Genomic DNA, 20,573 nt, shown 5'->3' on the forward strand with positions numbered 1-20,573 from the left:
CAACCACCTGTGGAGCCTGGTAGAGGCAACACCTCCGATCCATTGCGCGGCTGCCAAAACTTACTCAGTAATCATTTTCTACATAGTTACAAACAAACTTTCACCTCACAGGCGTTTACGCCCTTTGGGTTGTTAAATTAAAAGATAAAAGTAGTCCCATAGCCTTTTTGATGCCTTTGAGGCAGTGGGTTGTTATGCACTATGTCTAGGGCAAGGTATTGGAAGGTGGAGCCCATCCCTTTCCTTCCATCGCCTTTTACCCCCCAACTAAAGGCAGGTACCCATTTTTGTTTCTAAACGTCTTAAGAAAACAAACAAGTCATAAAAGTCATATAAAGTGCCTTTTTCAATGGCATAACATGGGGGCATGTCAGGGGTTTGAACTCAGCACCTCTTGATTCTCGGACCAACACGTTAAACATTACGCCACATACTGGCACAACCAACAGGTACACTCAAGACCCGAGACCCGAACACCCACCTTGGATTTCTAAACGTCTTAAGAAAACAAACAAGTCATCCATCCGTGATGACCCGACGCGGGTCAAGTGCTGCCGACATTGCGCAATCGTGACCAGGGCGCGGTTGCCATGGCAACGGTTGTCATGACAACCACGGCAACCGACGTGCACGTTGAAGAAACATAGACTATTGTAACCTGTACGTATGCCCTGTTCCGAAGGAATTCATTTGGGATTTGAGAATCCCACGAACTTCACTACAGTTAAGAGTTTCATATGGAGATCTACTAAATAAAAAAAGAAGAGAGATTGACAATGTACGAAACAGTATATAATTTTGTTTAGTACACAAATGATGGCAATCATACGCAAGCCAGGAATGTAATCTCTCGGCACAATACTACGATAACGAAGCTTTGTTGATTGACCCATAAATTCATTTCAATAGTATCATATATAGCTGTAATAGCGGATACATTATCCCATATATCAAGTGGTATTGTGCATTGAGAACATGTACTTATATATAGCTTCAGTGAAAAGACGGCCCTTTTCTATATAGAGCGTGGCGCGTAAACAACATATTAACTGTCAGAGCACAGAAATTCCTTTTATCATAAAGACAAACAGTAGACCGGCTGTATAAGTATGATGTTGCCGTTAACAATGGCGGGGCGGCATACCTGTTCGCCAGCGGGGCTACCCTAGCCCTGACCCGCGACCTCACAGGTCACCCTACCCGCAGTACCCCGATAAGTCAACAGGTGTCGCTTACAAATGCTGCTTACTTTGTCACCCCGTCCGGCCGCGCTTGAAAGGGACGGTCGCTCGGCTTTTTCACGGCCAACGTAGCGTAGCAGATAACCTGTAACAAACTCAGATGGCTCTGAGATGCCTTTCTTGCCGACCTGTCATATGTAGGTCAAATGGTAGATCCCTTACATATCACATCCATCCACTTTAATATGCAGGATTTATAAGGTTTTATCTGGTGTAGTTTTTATGCTTTATTGTGTCTTACCCTCAGTGGCAGGTTTGGGAGGTTTTTAAAGATCGGGTTGTGTTATATAAACAGCCACCAAACAGGTTTGATTACATGTCAACATAGAGACAATGTATGGTATAAACATAGAAGGCGAGATCGCGTAGTGCCGTACATAACAGTACCCCACCGTCCCAGATACAGGGTTAGCAGGAATAGCAGTCTGTTAAAGGTACAGGTAGATTTTAGTTCGTCACACAGCCCTCGCCATGATCAAGACTCACAGACGAGACTTTTCCGGCCACCAGTCAGTCCACAGGTGAGTCGGGTGTGATAACAGCAGGTGTTTAAGAGGTGTGTTTAGGGTTTTTAAGTGTCAAAATGGGTTTATGTGTTGGTAAACAGATGCGGTATTTATGTCAAAATTCGCCGCGCTCCAGTGGCTTTATAACAGTGCCGCCCCGCCATCGCTGGGGTTAGGTTATCGCGTTGGGGTGTCCCGTGGCAGAATTTCATCCCTGACCAAGCCCGGCTATCACAGACGCCTAGGACCGTGTCCAGAGGCTGTAGTGTTTTTCCAGTCGTCCGGAGTAGCGCCACCGAGCACTAGCCGGACGCTCCTCGGGCAGGACAGGGGTCAGCGCCGAGCAGGTATCGCGGAACGCGCCGGTACAACAGACCGAGCTCGAGAGAAAGTGTACAGTTTCTGTAGGACACACTCACAGTCGGGATCTACCGAGAACAATTATCCTTCCATAGCAACGGAACTCTCAGCGACAGCAAAAATCGTCCGGAATGGCTGGAAACGGGCTGGACTTGGCGGCCGTTGCCATGGTTTCGGAGCAGGACGCCGCTCAAGAGGAGATGATGAAACATGTCCAGTTTGTGCGCGACCACGGACCGATCCCTGACGACGGGACCGACATCAGGTACAGGTACCCGCTGTGGCGGGCGTACGAAATCACGGTCAAGTCACGCTAGCCACGAAAAGGCCAAAAAAGTGTACTTTAATCCCTGTTTTGGGGGCGTTATTTTGTACATTAACTGTTTATGTTCTTCTTTGTTTGTTTGTATGTTTGTTTGTTGTATTTTGGATGACAGAATATCTCAAGGCGTTTTGAATACAAAGTGAGATTTTGCCAAAGAAATATGGCTTTATTTCGAGTCTGATATATAAAAATACAGCTAGGAATTCTCCCTCAAAAGCGCGTTAAGTTTGTACTTCTTGAAGACGGGGCTGCCTTCAGGTACGGGGTACTGAGGGCGTACTAAATCAGAGCTTCAAGCGAAACATGGCGCGAAAAGGCCAAAGAAAGTGTATTATAAATTTGTATCCGTAGTTCATTGATGACTATGTTTTACAATAATTGTGCTTGTTTTGTGACTGCATAACTCAAGAATTTACGAATACACCATGAGTCTTGGGTTTTAGGCAGGCCTTTGCCAAAGAAAGGTGGCTTTATTTTGAGTCTAATACATATACAGCTAGGACTTCTCCTTTTATCAACTACAGCCATAGGCTGACAGAAGAAACACGTTGGGTTTGTACTTCAGGACGACAGCACCGACATAAGAAAGGTGGCTCGCTTTGGAGGCTCGCTCCTAGCTTTCTTTCAAACGAGTTTATAGTCCACGAGGTCAGTTTCAAGTTCCTGGCACGACAAGGCCAAAGTCGTATTTTATAAACTTGTTTTACAAACATTGGTGGCTCCCCGGAGGTTATGTTTTCAGTCGTTTATTTGTTTTGCTGACAAAACTCTTCAAAAACCAACGAAATAGATCCGGCTTGTTTAGAAATGAAGAGTACTACTGTTCAGCTTGGTACAATTCGATATGAGGAAAAAAGGAATTTTAAGATTATACCTTTTTTTCACAGCATCGTATCAACTTGGAGTAGGCCAATTTGAGTTTGAGTTTTTTTAGAAAACCCATTAGTGATGTGCCCAAAGCCACACCACTAGTCTTCCTGGACTTCTAACTTGACATAACACTAAATGCAGTAGACATGACAGTACATACAATGCCAATGATAACGTAGCCAATTTAATTTCCGCGACCGCATAAGTTTCTGATTTCCCCCTCTCACACCAAAGTTGCTCAAGTTTTTGTTTAAGAAATTCCTACTAAGATGTTTCTGGTATATGAATATGACGCTTAACGTTGTACCATCGCTAACACGGCTACTGTTACCCAGAGAATCTATAAAGAAATATCATTACACATACATGGTACGAAATACATGATAGAGTGAAATCAGGTATGTCGTTCGTGTCAGTTCGTTTTGGTAATTTCTGAGGAAAATTGTCGAAACTTACGACGTCGTCGCCTTTTTTAGTCGCCAACACGTTTCCGCCCAGTTAGATAGGGGCTTAACGTTGTACCATCGCTAACACGGCTACTGTTCCCCCCACAGTGCGGTCCTCCCTACAAACCTGCCCCTACTGGACTGGACCGACGAGCGCTCCCGGGTCAAGAGGAAAACGGTTAGTCAGGGAAATTCAACGCAACTTTTACAGTTAGTTGCTACTTACACCTATCAGCTGAAAGGGAATGCTGCTTCGAACAAAACAGAAGATGGCCACCATTAAAACTTCAATCAGACCCATAAATCAAATTAAGTTCGGAGTGTCGTCATCATTGATATGGTAGGGATTCTTCATTAGGTAGTTCGAATATAGCCAGACGTAGCCTCAAGCTGAGAGAAGAGGGACGTAAAAAACAATCCCGGACAAAACTTCCCCTCTCGATCGAAGCCTCTGCTTAGAGAATAAGCCATACGTGCCACGGTGGTTTAGGAGTATCACAACAAACCGCATTCGCATGCTCTTGAGAATATAGTAGTAGTGGTAGTCATTGGTTTATTTGATGAAATATAGAGACTGTACGTGTAATAATCATCAAGCAGGGGAGATGGTAACGTTTTTTCGTGAACCTTCTCTGAAGTTGTTCCTTCTGACACAACCCGCACAGGACAACTCGGGCAGGAACGCCGACCGGAAGAAGCGGACCAAGAAGTCAGCAGCGACCCCTAGCGCCGACCGCTATAGCTACAACTACTGGCGATGGCCGCCCAAACCTCCGCTGAAGGCAACGAGCGCACGGGAGGCTTTCGCCACGCAGGAGACAAGTAAGGGGAGAGTCGTTACTGGTGGGGAGGGGTGAAGACAAGTAAGGGGAGAGTCATTACAGGTGAGGGGGTGGAGACAAGGAAGGGGAGGGTCATAACTGGTTAGAAGGGGTGGTTAATTTCGGAGGGGGTCTGTGTAGAATATTGAGATGTTACATACGGATATACGTACATTGTAAAAGGGGATGAGGACAAGTAAGGGTAAGGGGAGGACCATTACAGGTATGGAGAGGTGAAGACAAGTAAGGGGAGGGTCATCATTGGTGGGGAGGGGTTGAAGACAAGTCAGGACATCATATTTTGTCGTGATGCGTAAGGTGGATTGCGATGTTTTTGTGTGCTTCATTCTTTTTTTCCGTCTTTCAAGATCTCGCGCTTTGAAGTTTGGAATTTTGCATTCATTGGGTGATTCTTGCCAATGGTTTAAGATGTTGGGATGAAGGTTGATACTTTCGTTCAACACAAGCAAATGTAGCTCACCTCAAATTTGCAATCACTCAGTCAACCTTCTTCAGGAGTAATGTTGATTCAATTACTCTGATCACGTGACTCAGGGACACGTGACTCGAGTAATGGCTGCGATATCGGCTGCCGTCTCGGTTTAAGATGTTCTTCAATCTAATCATTCCCCAGGTCTGTTCCGGTTCTCGCACTTCGGCAACCCGTTCCCGCTGGACAAGCTGAAGCGGCGGCCGACGGACCACGTGGATCTCCTGAACGACTCTTCCCAGATCTACCCGACTGTCAGCAGGACGCTCAAGTTCATCAGTAAGTTACGAGTGCTTATGATTTGTTTGCTTCTCTTTCTGTCTGTCTGTCTGTCTGTCTGTATGTATGTGTGTTTGTTTGTTTGAAGTTTATCAGTAAGCAAAGCGTGTTTATGATTTGTTTTCTTGTCTGTCTGTCTGTTTGTCTGTCTGTCGACAAGGATCACAATCAGGATGCTAGGGATGTTTTAGGGTCTCTCATTTATAGATCCTGATACAGATACAGAATCCAAAGATTCTGGTAGATTGGTTGACGGTTTTCCGTTCTCCATGTTTCTCCCTCTGCCCCTGCAGGTCCCTTCAGCGATAGTGCACTACAAACAAAAACCGCAAAGGGGCGTTAATGCGTGGGTCGGAATTGGGATTGAAAAAAGTGTAATACTAATGATAGTGGTGGTTGACTGTTCTTCATGTTCCCCCCTCTGCCCCCTGCAGCGCCCTTCTCGTCCGAGTACGAGTACAAGTACGGCAGTCCGGACGGCTTCGTACACGAGCGGCCCTGGCAGCAACGCTTGCGCATCTTCCGCAGGAACCGGACGGCGGGGTCCGTGATCAGGAACGACTCCGACGGGAGAGGTGAGTAACGGTAGTGCACTGCAAACAGCAACCGCAAGGGGGCGTAAGAGTATGGGTCGTTTTATTGCAGCAGTACCTGCGCATCTTCCGCAGGAACAGGACGGCGGGATCAATGAACAGGAACGACTCCGACGGGAGAGGTGAGTAGCGGCAGTGCACCGCAAACAGAAACCGCAAGGGGGCGTAAGAGTATGGGTCGTTTTATTGCAGCAGTACCTGCGCATCTTCCGCAGGAACAGGACGGCGGGGTCCGGCAGGAACGACTCAGACGGGAGAGGTGAGTAGCGGCAGTGCACTACAAACAGAAACCGCAAGGGGGCGTAAGAGTATGGGTTGTTTTATTGCAGTAGCGCCTGCGCAGGAACAGGACGGCGGGATCCGTGAACAGGAACGACTCAGACGGAAGAGGTAAGTAACGGTGGTGCACCGCAAGCAGAAACCGCAAGGGGGCGTAAGAGTACTGGTTGGGATTATGACTTGCACTATGGCGGCAGGGTCCGGCAGGAACGACTCCGACGGGAGAGGTGAGTAATGGTGGTGCACCGCAATCAGAAACCGCAAGGGGGCGTTAATGTACGGGTTGGGATTATGACTGGCACTATGGCGGCAGGGTCCGGCAGGAACGACTCCGACGGAAGAGGTGAGTAGCGGCAGTGCACTACAAACAGAAACCGCAAGGGGGCGTAAGAGTATGGGTCGTTTTATTGCAGCAGCGTCTGCGCATCTTCCGCAGGAACCGGACGGCGGGATCCATGAACAGGAACGACTCCGACGGGAGAGGTGAGAAGCGGTAGTGCACCGCAAACAGAAACCGCAAGGGGGCGTAAATGTACGGGTTGGGATTATGACTGGCACTATGGCGGCAGGGTTCAACAGGAACGCCGACTCCAACGGAAGAGTAGCGATGATGCACTGCAAACAGAAACCGCAAGGGGGCATTAATGTATGGGTTGGGTTTATGACTCACACTTTAGCGGGAAGGTCCTATTCAGTATAATGTGGTCGGCAGATGTACACGTTGGGCGCGCAGAGTTTCCCCTGTACAGTTTGTCCTCTCCGCAAGGTGGCATTAATGACTGAGATGATACCTGTGCAGAAATGCCATCCAGCGACCTTTCGTAGAAAGACAGCAGTAAGAACTGCATGCTGGACCTCTACAATTTGAGAGCTTGATCTGTGTGTTCTTTTGCGACGGGAAGTGCCTCACTTTCTTCACTAGATATTTAATGTGAATGTCCATACATAATTTCTTGACCTTGAAATGACCTTGTGTTTTTTTATTCAGGTTCTCCGGACAGCGATTCGTCCAGGAAGTCCTCTGGCTCCGTGATCTCGGCGGTGTACCTTAGAAGATAAGAAGCACGAGCCACAAGAAAGACACCTTCCTCTAGCTGCGTCAAATCGCTCGGCAACAACGCCTCCAGTATCGACCCTACGCTTCTGGCCTAAGGTTTTAGGTATTGGTGACGTTACTGACAGTTGCTTATAAATGATTATTAAGCTAGCCTTATTTGGTACAAACAGCCATTAGTTGCTCATAGATAATTGATGAGCTAGCCTCATTCGGCACAAACAGCCGTTATTTTGTTCTGAACCCAAAGTAGCTATGTAAAACGTAACCTGATTGGCCGATAGCTTCCCAGCGACCTGATTAGCTGAAAGCTATTGGTGGTGACGTCACCAATACCTAAAACCTTGGGGCAGAAGAGCAGGGTCGACGCTGTAGGCTTTGTTGCCGAGCGATTTGACCCTGCTAGAGGAGTGTGAAAGAAAGGACGATCCTTCCACACGGGATCGACGTCGCAGCTCAGTACCGAAGCGCCATCGTGCGACTTCTGTTGTCGCTACATAGTGGCTATGCGTAGTGACCACTCATTACCTGTCCTTTACCTCACGTATTGATAGCAAGTAGTACAGGGTATTAAAGTATTGTGTATGAATATGACTTATGCAAAGCTACAACTAATTAGTTTGTTAATTAAGAACGATAGGAGGAAAGTGTTCGATATAGCCGCATATTTAACCAGTGATTATATTTGAGACTCGTTTGCATTTTCTTCGTCACTAGTATTTCTTACGAACTAAAGATAAGTAACGGTAACCTGTCTTAAGAGATACACGTTTCTTAAAATTGTATAACTACCCTGTGGACTCATCTTGTGTCACCGTTTTGTACGATTTATATAATGCTGTAGACATGATATAAGTGAAAGACTTGTTTAGGTTGATTACTATAGCATTAGGAATAGATTATTACATTAACGACGTTTCCATGACATATTATCACAAACAATGTAAATAGTTGTGCTTGTACCTTGATATGATTAAGTTTGTACTATGGCTACTATATAGAATAAAGATACGACCTACAGCCTTGTAAAAACGAGTCTCTGATCTATGATATCAAGGATTAATTGAAAGTCCATGTGTGTTGGTAGAAGTCATTCTATATCATAGTTAGACTACAATTTCCAACAAAGGTATTTAGACTTAACCAAATTTTCGACTGATCAGATCCAGTCCTTATCAAGGAATGAGCAATCCACTGTGACGTCACAGAGACAGTGGATTGCTCATTCCTTGATAGGGACTGGAGTTGATCAGTCGAAAATTTGGTTAAGTCTAAATACCTTTGTTGGAAATAGTAATTTGACTTCCTCCACCGATGTGCACTGCACGGCTGCCATTAGCATACTGAAGCCTATAGTTTACATTATCCAGCCTTTATATAGTTTTACTGGGGTCTTTAAGTCTAAATACCTTTGTTGGAAATAGTAATTTGACTTCGATACAAAAGGATTGATTAACGGTTAGTCTGGAAAAAAACACAACCCTTTCAAGAGCTGGGGCCTTGGGGGGGGGGGGGTCAATTGTCACTTACACTACTATACTACATGGACCTACATACATGACAGTTGAACGATTGCTAATATCTAAGAATTTTAAAGAACTAGTCTGATTTATGAATAACAGTATAGAGACAATCTAGCTATGAAGGTAGCTAGTTCAAGTTCAGGACATACATGTACATCCGGACGGTCTCCCCTTTCTCAGAATAGTTTCTGTGTTCACCATGCGCTGCGATACCATCAGCGATCGACAGGTGGCCTTTCAGCTAAGTCTAAGATGATCCGTGGTGAGATTAACCCCACGTCATCTCCTTATCTCCATTTCTTACATCTCGAGAACTCGCAGAGTTAGAAGGCCCCAAAAAGCATCGCTTATCACTTCAGCACCAAGTCTACGACGATATGCATGTTATCGTGTTATCCACGTGAAGGGACGACTTGCGGTGAGATACAGCCAAGGCCATCTCCTCAACTGCACCTATCAATCTCAAAAACTCACAGGACATGACAGAAACACAACCAGAAGAACAAATTCAGGGGTGCTAACCACAACGCCACACACATTGATACACGTCTCTTTGTTCTCGCTGTTAACTGGCGTGTAGCCTGGTCCCAGTCTCTAGGATCGGCTTAGGGGTTTCTACCGGACCCAGTTTGCTTTATTGAACCGTTTCTGATAGCCTTCCTACCTCTATGTAGACGTCCGCTACACCCTACTTCCGCTTGCCACTCTACTTTCCCAGTCGCGACGTAATCTAATCCAAGGCCGTAAACACCCCCCGAGCGGACTAAGCAGCCTGAGCGGGCGGGGGTTACTCCCAGTGCCGTCGAGATATCGAGGAGCCCCCGATGGTGTGGATTCCAGGCTAACTGGCGTAATAACATCTGACGCTTCCGGACCTGTAGTAAGATACGACAAAGGCCATTTCCTTCCGCCGCAGGTTGATGAGGACAGAACCGGAACAAAGCCCCAGGGTCGGTTATCGCTACGCCGTGCAGTCCCACGGCGATAAGCATGTCTTTGTGCTTCTGCGTATCTTAATACAATCGGACGCTGTCAGAACACACAGCCGAGGCCATCCCTCTCTTTCAATCAAAGTACTCCCGTTTGGTGCAGTTGGAGATACGTTAACGTAAATCTATAGATATATTTCTGCTTTCGTTCACTAGAGTATCTTTCTCTCTATTTGATTACTGATTTCTACAGCACAAGTTACGGTATACAAACCAGCTATATACTAGTACAGCTTATGCATACAGCCAGTTCCAGGGCCAAAGGGATTCATTGGCCTACCCAGGGGGTCACTGGCCTACCCGAGGGTTCACTGGCCTACAAGAGGGCTCATTGACCAACCCAGGGACTCATTGGCCCACCCAGGGGTTCAATCGCTTACCCAGGGACCCATTGACCTACCCGAGGGCTCAATGGCCTACACAGGAGCCCATTTATCTACCCAGTGGCCATTCGTCAGCCCAGGGACCCATTGACCTACCCAGGGGCCCATTCTCCTACCCATGGGCTCATTCGCCTACCCATGGGCTCATTCGCTAGCCCAGGGGCTCATTCGCCAGCCTAGGGGCCCATTCACCTACCCTGGGGCTCATTCCCCTACCCAGGGGCTCAATCGCCTACCCAGGGGCTCATTTACCTACCCAGGGGCTCATTCCCCTTCCCAGGGGCTCATTCACCAGCCCATGGTTGTGTCTAGACGTCTACCAAAGGATTCATCGGTCTTTCCACGGGTTCATTGAACTCCCTCTTGTATCAATAAAGTATGCGCCCAATTAACACTCGCTTTAGCCTAGGACCCTCCTGGATGATCTAAATCAATTTTCACTTAGATGAATCAATTAGAGCTGCCGTTGATTTCCGTTACCATGTCTAATACTGTAATAATGAAGTGATGACGCACACACATACACACTAATAGTGTACAAGGCTGCCGCACTTACTTACACAAGCGGCAATTTCCAGGAAATAGACACAAGCAAGCAGGCATAGATCAAGGAGTTCGGGGAGTAATCTAACTGTTTTGTGGTAAGATTTCCGACGAGGTTATGGTTGAACCAAAAGTTTCAACATGCACCCCAGGACAGCCTTTTCTGTCACAAGACAGTTTAAAGGGGCCCAAAGGCCGGAAGATAGGGTTTTGAAAGTCAATTTATTTAGTAATTTCTATACATGATTAGTGTAAACAACACTATCACAATGTACAGCGACGTCGTTGTGATGTGAGAACTCAGACACTGAAGGCTCACGAAACTAAGGGGATCATCGTACGGCACGTTTTTGCGAGGTTTTAAAATGCTCAAAGCATTAAGTTATTACGCAAATTAGCTAAACAGTGTTAGTAAATGTCACTATCATAAGGATTTCAGCATTTTTTATTTCCATTCGCCAGCCCATGGTTGTGTCTAGACGTCTACCAAAGGATTCATCGGTCTTTCCATGGGTTCATTGAACCCCCTCTTGTATTAATATAAAAGTATGCACCCAATTAACACTCGCTTTAGCCTAGCACCCTCCTGGAACATCTAAATCAATTTGCACTTAGACAAAACAATTAGAGCTGTCGTTGATTTCCGTTATCATGTCTAATACTGTAATAGTGAAGTGTTCCAGGCTTCCGCACTTACTTACAGTGTAAGTCACACAAGCGGCAAGTTCCAGGAAATAGACACAAATGAGAAGGCATAGATCAATGAGTTCGGGGAGTAATCTAACTGTCGTTAATTCGTCGTGCGGTGTTTTGTCGTAGGATTTCAAAACGATGTTTTGGTTGAGCCAAAATGTGCCGGAAACCAGGACAACCTTTTCTGTCACAAGACAGTTTAAAGGGACCGGGTCGACCCGAAGCAATATTAGGGCCGGACAGAATATATTTAGTCATTTCTGTACATGATTAGTTCAAACAACACTATCACAATGTATAACGACGTCCATGATGCAAAAACACGACGTCGTTGTGATGTGAGAACTCACTGAAAATCGTCGCTGGGTTTTTGTAGGCTCACGAAACTAAGGGGATTATCGTACGGCACGTTTTTGCGAGGTTTGAAAATGCTCAAAGTTATTACGCAAATGAGCTAAACAGTGTTAGTAAATGTCACTATCATAAAGATTTCAGATTTTTTTATTTCCTTTTTTTGGACCTTATGTTGCTTAAGGATGTTTGGTCGTGGAGTTAAACTTTGTCAAGTGTGTTTTTTATCTTTTATTTTTATCCATCTATTCATACAGGGAAGAATACACTCAGATGACAAGCCTGTTTTTTAGGTATCCCTGATATGAAAATCTAGAAGTGAGTGTCTGCGTTGGTTTATTTCACAACACGGTACAAAGGCCAGGGGAAGTGTAAGTCCCAGACCTTGGCGTTCTTCAAAGTCCTCACGACTAATCCTGGTCTAGCAGTAAAGCCCCCCTCTCGCTCGACCCGCGGCACGCTGGCGGCGTCGCTGCGGCCGATCGAATCGACAAAGCACTCAACGAATTTCATCGACAAAAAACGAATCTTTTTAAGCTTTGTGTGTTTTGTTGTCTTTTTGGTCATACTTGTACGTTTTTATTGATATTCCCATTATAAAGTCAAAGCGGTAACGCAAATCCAGTGTAGGACGCAGCGACGGCTTTAGGGCTGATAGATGCCCCCCTGTGTGTCGTCTACATCCAAGGCGATCCAGAGAATCTCAGGGCGAGACGTTACGCCAGATAAAGACGTTATCTCTGAGTTCAGACGCTTGAATGAACCAGGAAGTGAGGTGATGGAGGGAAAGGCTCGGGAGATCGGACCAGTTTAAACCCCGATTTGTTCTCCACGGTGTCGGCAAACCTGCAAGTTTGTCACTGACGCATCTTGGGTGGGAGTTGGTGGAAAATATTGACAACTTTGACCTGTGGTGACCTCCGGGCAACACGCAGTAGAGGCATGACTCTGTTTGTAGAACTGATCCTGAAATCTTGGTTGGAATGGTTGGGATCTTAGATTTGAGTCCTTTAGGGTGGCACGCAGGTGGACAATACTTTTTTGAGTTTACCTGATGCTCTTAATTGATCTTAAAAATTACATTCATTTTGAGATATCTAAACTTAAAAAATACAACTTTGGATAGCTGATTTTGGTCGATGATATCTTCATGATTACTTTATCAAATACATTTTATCATAAACCATTGGAAAGCTTCTTTATCACTCTTTCATTGCTCGTACATTCATGGCTTGAGGGCTACTTAAGCGAATTCGTCGCAAAAAGAAAAAGTGCCAAAATTTCTCTTCATCATATTTCAGATGCTTTTTTTCATTATCATTGTTGTTTCATATCATTGAAAAGTTGTATGTTTTTCGTTAAATGATAATTTGTTCGTTATTATCATTATAAAGAGTAACAAATAATCTTTCCAATGATACATGATACTATACAGTTGATACAGTAATAAAGGAGATATGATTGATCATATTCAAGTTTCCAAACTTTTACTGCTGATTGTACATTTTACAAAGTCTGCTCTGTTGTACATCTTATGCTGATTATACACAACACTATACTATGATTATATATATACTATATAATAACGGAGATATGATTTATGAAATGTACGTGTTTATTTCGTGCGTATTCCAGGATAATTGCGCCGCCCTCGCTCAGACAAGCACTCATGGGTGCAATCAGCCCATCTCGATAATTGGACACATCCTTAAGTTCCGTGAAATGTCACCTCCTGAGATTCTTCCGATCACAATGCCGTTAATTAGACCGAAAAGCCTCTAACAAACGTTTACACTGCGCACCTAGAGCCACACATGCACACACAAACATATACAGTTTTCACTGCGCACCTAAACACTTAAAGCCACACACACACACACACACATACACACATATACGCGCACACACATACACACACACAAACAAACAAACACGAAAACACACACACGCACGCACACACACACACACACATACACACACACACACACACAAACGCACGCACACACACACACACACACACACACACACACACACACACACACACACACACACTGTTGATCAGATACATTGAGAGCCGAAATTTGAAGCGAGGAAGTTAGGAAAGCAACTTCAGCTCGTTTAATGGAAGGATCGGACCTTTTACGACATACGGATCAAACGGGTTCGATCCGAAAAGGTCTGACTTTTTAAATGTCACTGCCGCTGTTGCCTCGCTTTAAACTAAGCCGCAAACACAACAAGTGCGGTTTCAGCAGATGCTACCCGCGGTCAAGTTTCACCCGTCCGAGTGCACTAACGTCAAAGTGTGGGTGGTGGGATTAGTAAAAAAAACACCGTGCCGGGTTAACGTTTAACGTTTGTAGAAGTCAGTAGTTGTTTGTACAATAACCCGAAGCGAAGTATATGGAGATACCGAGGGCACTTACGTCAACGTGTGGGTGTAAGGATTAGTGAAAACCGCATCGTGACGGGTTAACATTTGTAGAGGTCGGTAGTTGTTTGTACAATAAGCCGAGATGTCAAATTACTCTGACACATCTGTGACTTCAAAAAGACTGTATACCACAAGAAGGTGTCATAACAGTTCTGTACTATGGTTATTAAGGATAACATGCGTAATACCCCCATTCCACTTGGACGGCGCTCTCACCGCGCTCTCACGGCGACCTCATTTTGGCCAGATCGCCGTGAGAGCGCCGACAGCGGGGCAAGAGCGCCATTGAGAGCGCCGACAGCGCGGCGAGAGCGCCGACCGCGCGGCGAGAGCGCCATGCGCGCCGTCACCTCGGCGATGGTTTTGAACATGCTCAAAACCTTCGCCGTGAGAGCGCCGAGGATGGCGATCAGAAAACGAGCGCCGAGAGAGCGCGGAGCGAGCGCGGTGAGCGCCGTGAGAGCGCCGTGAGAGCGCGGTGAGCGCCGTGAGAGCGCCCAAGGTGGGATCAAAGGGCCGCAGCGAGCGCTCAAGGATCGCAGCGAGTGCTCTATGATGATTGAATGGTCTTAACTGTAGTTCAAACAAATTTCATTCTTAAAGTGGTGTATCTTGAATTTCTGGGAATTTTGTGGTCGAATCATAGTTTTGCTCGGGTGTAATACAAATTGACCAATACCTACAAGTACTTGCTTTCATTCAAAGTAAATTCCCTCCAAGTTTTATTGTCAGTGGTGCAAAATGTGTTTCAAAATTCTGTGATTTACGTTTCTATTATAACGTAGAATGATAAAATATATTTATTGCAAACAGTTTACATGACAGACAACACAGAAAAAAACAAGTTGAACATACATATATTACTTAAGACACACACTGAGCGCCCGTGCAGCGACTAAAATTGAATCTGTTTTCCCCTTGAATTTATCATTCAAATATGATGCAAGAGGTAAAGGTATGACTGAGAAGACAACAAAGCACACAGAACGTAACAAAAATTCGTTCTTTATCTCTGGAATTCGTTGAGTGATCTGTGAAATCTTTAAAAAGTTGCTGACATTTGACATTTTGGTCGCGCTGAGAGCGCGCAAGGGTCGCCGTAGAGATTCCACTTGAGCACGTTTTCCAGGAGTTCGGCGCTCTCACGGCGCTCTGGACCATTTTAGGTCGCCGTGAGAGCGCGGTGAGAGCGCCGTCCAAGTGGAATGGGGGTCTAAGAGACTGATCCCGGCTAAATGTCGACAAACCCTGGTTACGCCTGATCTTACCGATACTACGCATGATATTGTTAATAACCATTAGTCTAGAACTGTTATGTCACTCTTTTACAGTATATAGTATATAGTAAGTCACAGGTATGTCAGGGTAGTCCGATACCTGGGCTTATTGCACAAACAACTACCGACTCCTACAAACATAATCCTGTCACGATGCGGTTTTTACTAGTCCTAATGGCTCGGATGGCCAGATGAACTAACCTGGCGCGCTCGGAAGACAACAAAGAAAGATCACAGGTTTTATGTACGTAGGTACGGTGCGGCGAATATCGTTATGATGTATGATAGGGTTGATTCAACTTGTTATGTAAAAAAAAACGACCAATAAATGGACACCGTCGTAATCTTACATTGGGCACCTTTCAGAGGACTTAAGCTTCTATGTGTTCCTTTCCTCTCTCCTTAAACTACTGAGTCCTTGAACTAAATTTAGTCCATTTGATTCTTAGCGGAAATTATTGAGGTCACTAAGGAAGGGCTACTGAGACAAAGCATGCATTATACAAGACTAAATGAAAGGTTACTACTTGCAAAAATGAATTTGAAAATGGATTTCTGAATCTATCAAGTCAACATACATATGAATGTGTAAGAATTAATTAACTAGCCTAGCAGTAGTTTGTTAGGCTAGACCAAGTGAAGGCGAACATTATGTATTTGCTTACAAATGTTACCTCTCCAGTTTTATGTTATGGTACGTCTTGTTATGATATGTATATCATGTCTATTAGGTTGGACAACCAGGTAATGAGATACGCCAAAAATAGTTACTCAAGCAACTGGATAAAATTTTGAAACAGTCAGACGTTACAGACTGCATCCGCTGTCTTTCGTCAGTGACTAAGACCCCCATTCCACTTCGACGGCGCTCTCACCGCGCTCTCACGGCGACCTGAAATGGTCCAGAGCGCCGTGAGAGCGCCGAACTCCTGGAAAAAGTGCTTAAGTGGAATCTCTACGGCGACCCTTGCGCGCTCTCAGCGAGACCAAAATGTCAAATGTCAGCAACTTTTTAAAGATTTCACAGATCACTCAACGAATTCCAGAGATAAAGAACGAATTTTTGTTACGTTTTGTGTGCTTTATTGTCTTCTCAGTCATACCTTTACCTCTTGCATCATATCTGAATGATAAAATCAAGGGGAAAACAGATTCAATTTTAGTCGCTGCACGGTCGCTCAGTGTGTGTCTTAAGTAATATATGTATGTTCAACTTGTTTTTTCTGTGTTGTCAGTCATGTAAACTGTTTGCAATAAATATATCTTATCATTCTACGTTATAATCGAAACGTTAAGCACAGAATTTTGAGACACATTTTGAACCACTGACAATAAAACTTGGAGGGAATCTAATTTGAATGGAAGCAAGTACTTGTAGGTATTGGTCAATTTGTATTACCTACGAGCAAAACTATGATTTGACCACAAAATTCCCAGAAATTCAAGATACACCACTTCAAGAATGAAATTTGTTTTAACTACAGTTAAGACCATTCAATCCTCATAGAGCGCTCGCTGCGATCCTTGAGTGCTCGCTGCGGCCCTTTGATCCCACCTTGGGCGCTCTCACGGCGCTCTCACGGCGCTCACCGCGCTCGCTCCGCGCTCTCTTGGCGCGCTCTTGGCGCTCGTTTTTTGATCGCCATCCTCGGCGCTCTCACGGCGAAGGTTTTGAGCATGTTCAAAACCATTGCCGAGGTAACGGCGCGCATGGCGCTCTCGCCGCGCTGTCGGCGCTCTCACGGCGTTCTCGCCGCGCTGTCGGCGCTCTCAATGGCGCTCTCGCCGCGCTGTCGGCGCTCTCAATGGCGCTCTCGCCGCGCTGTCGGCGCTCTCAATGGCGCTCTCGCCGCGCTGTCGGCGCTCTCAATGGCGCTCTCGCCGCGCTGTCGGCGCTCTCAATGGCGCTCTCGCCGCGCTGTCGGCGCTCTCAATGGCGCTCTCGCCGCGCTGTCGGCGCTCTCAATGGCGCTCTCGCCGCGCTGTCGGCGCTCTCAATGGCGCTCTCGCCGCGCTGTCGGCGCTCTCACGGCGATCTGGCCAAAATGAGGTCGCCGTGAGAGCGCGGTGAGAGCGCCGTCCAAGTGGAATGGGGGTATAAGGAAAGATCTGGCAGAACCAAGTTTTATACCAAAACTCTGAATAGATATGTTAATAAAGACAATTTAACATATCTATTCAGAGTCTTGGTATAAAACCTGGGTCTGCCAGATCTTTCCTTAGTCACCGACGAAAGACAGCGCATGTTGTCTGAAACGTCTGACTGTTTCAAAATGTTATCCAGTTGCTTGAGTAACTATTTTTGGCGCATGTCTATTATGTTATCTTATCTTGTGACCTTCAAGTTGGTAATACCAACGATGGATTGTATCCTGTTATGTCTTACTGTTATATGACCTTGGTAATACCAACGGTGGATCCGTGTCCAAAGTGTGCAAACATGGCTTATATGCAGCTGTTGGGGGGGCTTGAGAGATGCAAGTTGACATTTGATTGTGCAGTTAAAGGATCATCTCTGATGCATCTGTAATTCAGACACCATTATGTTGTAACCTGGGCAGTTGGTCTTGTAAATCTTTTAAAAGGCAATCTGATCTCAAAGTTAGTCTTTGTTTGTTTCTTTTTACAAGTTGCCGTTTGGACAAAGAAGTCAAAGATTGATTCGGATGCATATGGCAGACACAAAATCTCTTAAAAGTCAGTCTTGTCCCAAAGTTAATCTTTGCTATTCTTTGAGGCCTTTTGACCAGGTAACTTGGGGATTTCTTCAGACGCATATGAAAGGCGGAAACCATGCTGTTGTAGTTAGTTTTGTAAATATCTTAAAGGGTAATTTTATCTCTTATTTAATGGTTGAGTTTTAGTCTTATTTTGTTCTTGTATTAGTAGGCATTATAGGAGGGAGGTCTTCTATAAATGTAACATGTTTCCTGGTTTTCTGCTGTAAGCTGACCTCACGGTGCTTTAGGACAAAAATAGGTCAACATCTGGGCATTGTGACATGTTACATGTACAGAAGACATGACATTAGTAAGAACCGCATCGTCACGGGTTAACATCTGTAGAAGTCGGTAGTTGTTAGTACAATAACCCGAGATGTCAAATTACTCTGACATATCTGTGACTTCAAAAAGACTGTATGCCACAAGAAGGTGTCATAACAGTTCTGTACTATGGTTATGAAGGATAACATGCGTAAGAGACTAGCCCAATTAAATGTCGACAAACCCTGGTTGCGCCTGATCTCACCGATACTACGCATAATATTTTTAATAACTATGGGCTGGCGGAAGACAACAAAGAAAGGTCACAGGTTTTGTGTACGTAGGTACGGTGCGGCGAATATCGTTATGATGTGCGATAGGGTTGATTCAAGACGTTATGTAAAAAATATAAATAGACACCGTCTCAATCTTACTTTGGGCACCTTAAGACGACGATAAGCTTCTATGTGTGGTTTTCTTCTCTCCTTCAACTGCTGAGTCCTTGGCCTAAATTTCGTTCATTCTTAGCGGAAGTTTGGGCAAAGCTTGGGCAAACTATGCATTATATAAGAAGAACATTAAAGGTTACTGCTTGCAAGTAGCATATATACACCCGTATCGGACGTTTTAGCAGCCCATAGAAATATTTTCTTAACTTAAGAAAAAAAAAATTCTTTGTATAAGAATTCACATCGACAAGACTTCCCAGAAGGTTTCTTGAATTTTCTTGTTTTTCTTTGTATAAGAAAATCTTTCTCAACATAAGAAAACAAGAAAAATAAGAAAGAATAAGAAAAAAGATGTTTGGTAGTGTGCAGATATGTGTTATATCATGCTGTGGTATTATGTATTTTACGTTAAATCTTTTTATCATGTTTACCCGTGAGGAAAAATTGTTTTTGCTTTGTTTCTTTCTCTTCTTCCGTTTGAAACAAATGTGGCCAATGAGACCAGCACCAGACCGCTGTCACCATGGTTACTGGTAGAGTAGCAGAGACACCCTGTGGTGTTCTATTACAATATGTAGCAAGTGGCAGGACAGTTGCCAAACTGTATACAAGGATCTGTAACCATGTATTTAAAACTGGCAAGTGGCCCGAGGCCTGGACAACTTCCGTAGTTATCCCCCTCCCAAAGAAGGGCAACCTAAAGAAATGCTCGAACTATCGTACCATAAGCCTGATCTCGCACCCAAGTAAAATTCTCCTGAAAGTCATTTTGAACCGGCTCCAGCCACAGGCCGAGCAGATACTTTCTGAAGAACAAGCTGGATTCAGGAAGGGCAGGTCCTGTGCCGAACAGATCTTCAACCTTCGCCTGATCTGTGAGAAGTACAGAGAGCTTGGGAAACCGGTGTACCACACTTTCGTTGACTACAAGAAGTGTTTTGACAGAGTATGGCAGGACGGTCTGTGGGCAGTGATGCGCCGGTTCAACATTAGCAGGGGGATTGTGAACTCCATAGAAGCACTGTACAAGTCATCACGAAGCATGGTCATGACAGGGGGAGAGTTCAGCGAGTGTTTCCCTACGTCAGTGGGAGTTCGCCAGGGTTGTCTCCTTTCGCCTACACTCTGCAACATATTTCTGGAGAACATTATGAGAGAAGCCCTAGCACCAAAGGTGTCACCCATCAAACTTTCAGGACGCATGATAACTCACCTTCAATTTGCTGATGATGTAGACTTGCTGGATGGTTTGAAAGAGGATCAGCAACTCCAGACCAGCAGCCTGGACTCCACAAGCAGGAGGTATGGTATGGAGATAAGCCTTGAGAAGACTAAGTGCCTTGTATCTGGTCCGTCAGACAACACAGCCCAAGTCACAGTGAGAGGTACAGAACTGGAACAAGTCAGTGAGTTCACTTACCTTGGCTCTGTCCAGACAGAAGACTGTGGTTCAGCCAAAGAGGTGAAAGTCAGGATTGCTAAGTCAACCCTTGCACTGTCAAAACTCAAACACATTTGGTCCAGTCATAACATCTCCATGTCAACAAAGATCCGTCTACTACGTTGCCTTGTGTTATCGATATTCCTGTATGGCGCTGAGTCGTGGACACTAAATGCAGAAATAGTGAAGAGAATCAACGCGTTTGAAATGAACTGTTATCGCAGACTGCTACGAGTCCACTG

General features: G+C 45.1%; 1 protein-coding gene across 3 annotated transcripts; it reads left to right on the forward strand.

The window, feature by feature from the left end:
• The first annotated feature begins 1,605 nt into the window (after positions 1–1,605).
• On the forward strand, positions 1,606–8,271 carry LOC136427160 (uncharacterized). 3 transcript variants are annotated; one of them, XM_066415926.1, is made up of 7 exons: positions 1,975–2,372; positions 3,857–3,926; positions 4,414–4,570; positions 5,204–5,338; positions 5,773–5,850; positions 6,131–6,190; positions 7,199–8,271. In XM_066415926.1, the coding sequence occupies exons 1-7, from the start codon at positions 2,239–2,241 to the stop codon at positions 7,267–7,269; spliced, it is 705 nt and encodes a 234-aa protein (XP_066272023.1). In that variant the 5' UTR covers positions 1,975–2,238; the 3' UTR covers positions 7,270–8,271. The 3 variants fall into 3 exon arrangements, with proteins under 3 accessions (XP_066272024.1, XP_066272023.1, XP_066272022.1); XM_066415927.1 differs by lacking the exons at positions 1,975–2,372; positions 6,131–6,190 and adding an exon at positions 1,606–1,762 and having other exon boundaries at positions 5,773–5,913; XM_066415925.1 differs by lacking the exon at positions 6,131–6,190 and having other exon boundaries at positions 1,977–2,372; positions 5,773–5,913.
• The last annotated feature ends 12,302 nt before the right edge of the window (positions 8,272–20,573 follow it).

Source organism: Branchiostoma lanceolatum, chromosome 2 (genome assembly GCF_035083965.1).
Source record: "Branchiostoma lanceolatum isolate klBraLanc5 chromosome 2, klBraLanc5.hap2, whole genome shotgun sequence".
Taxonomy (NCBI): Eukaryota; Metazoa; Chordata; class Leptocardii; order Amphioxiformes; family Branchiostomatidae; genus Branchiostoma; species Branchiostoma lanceolatum.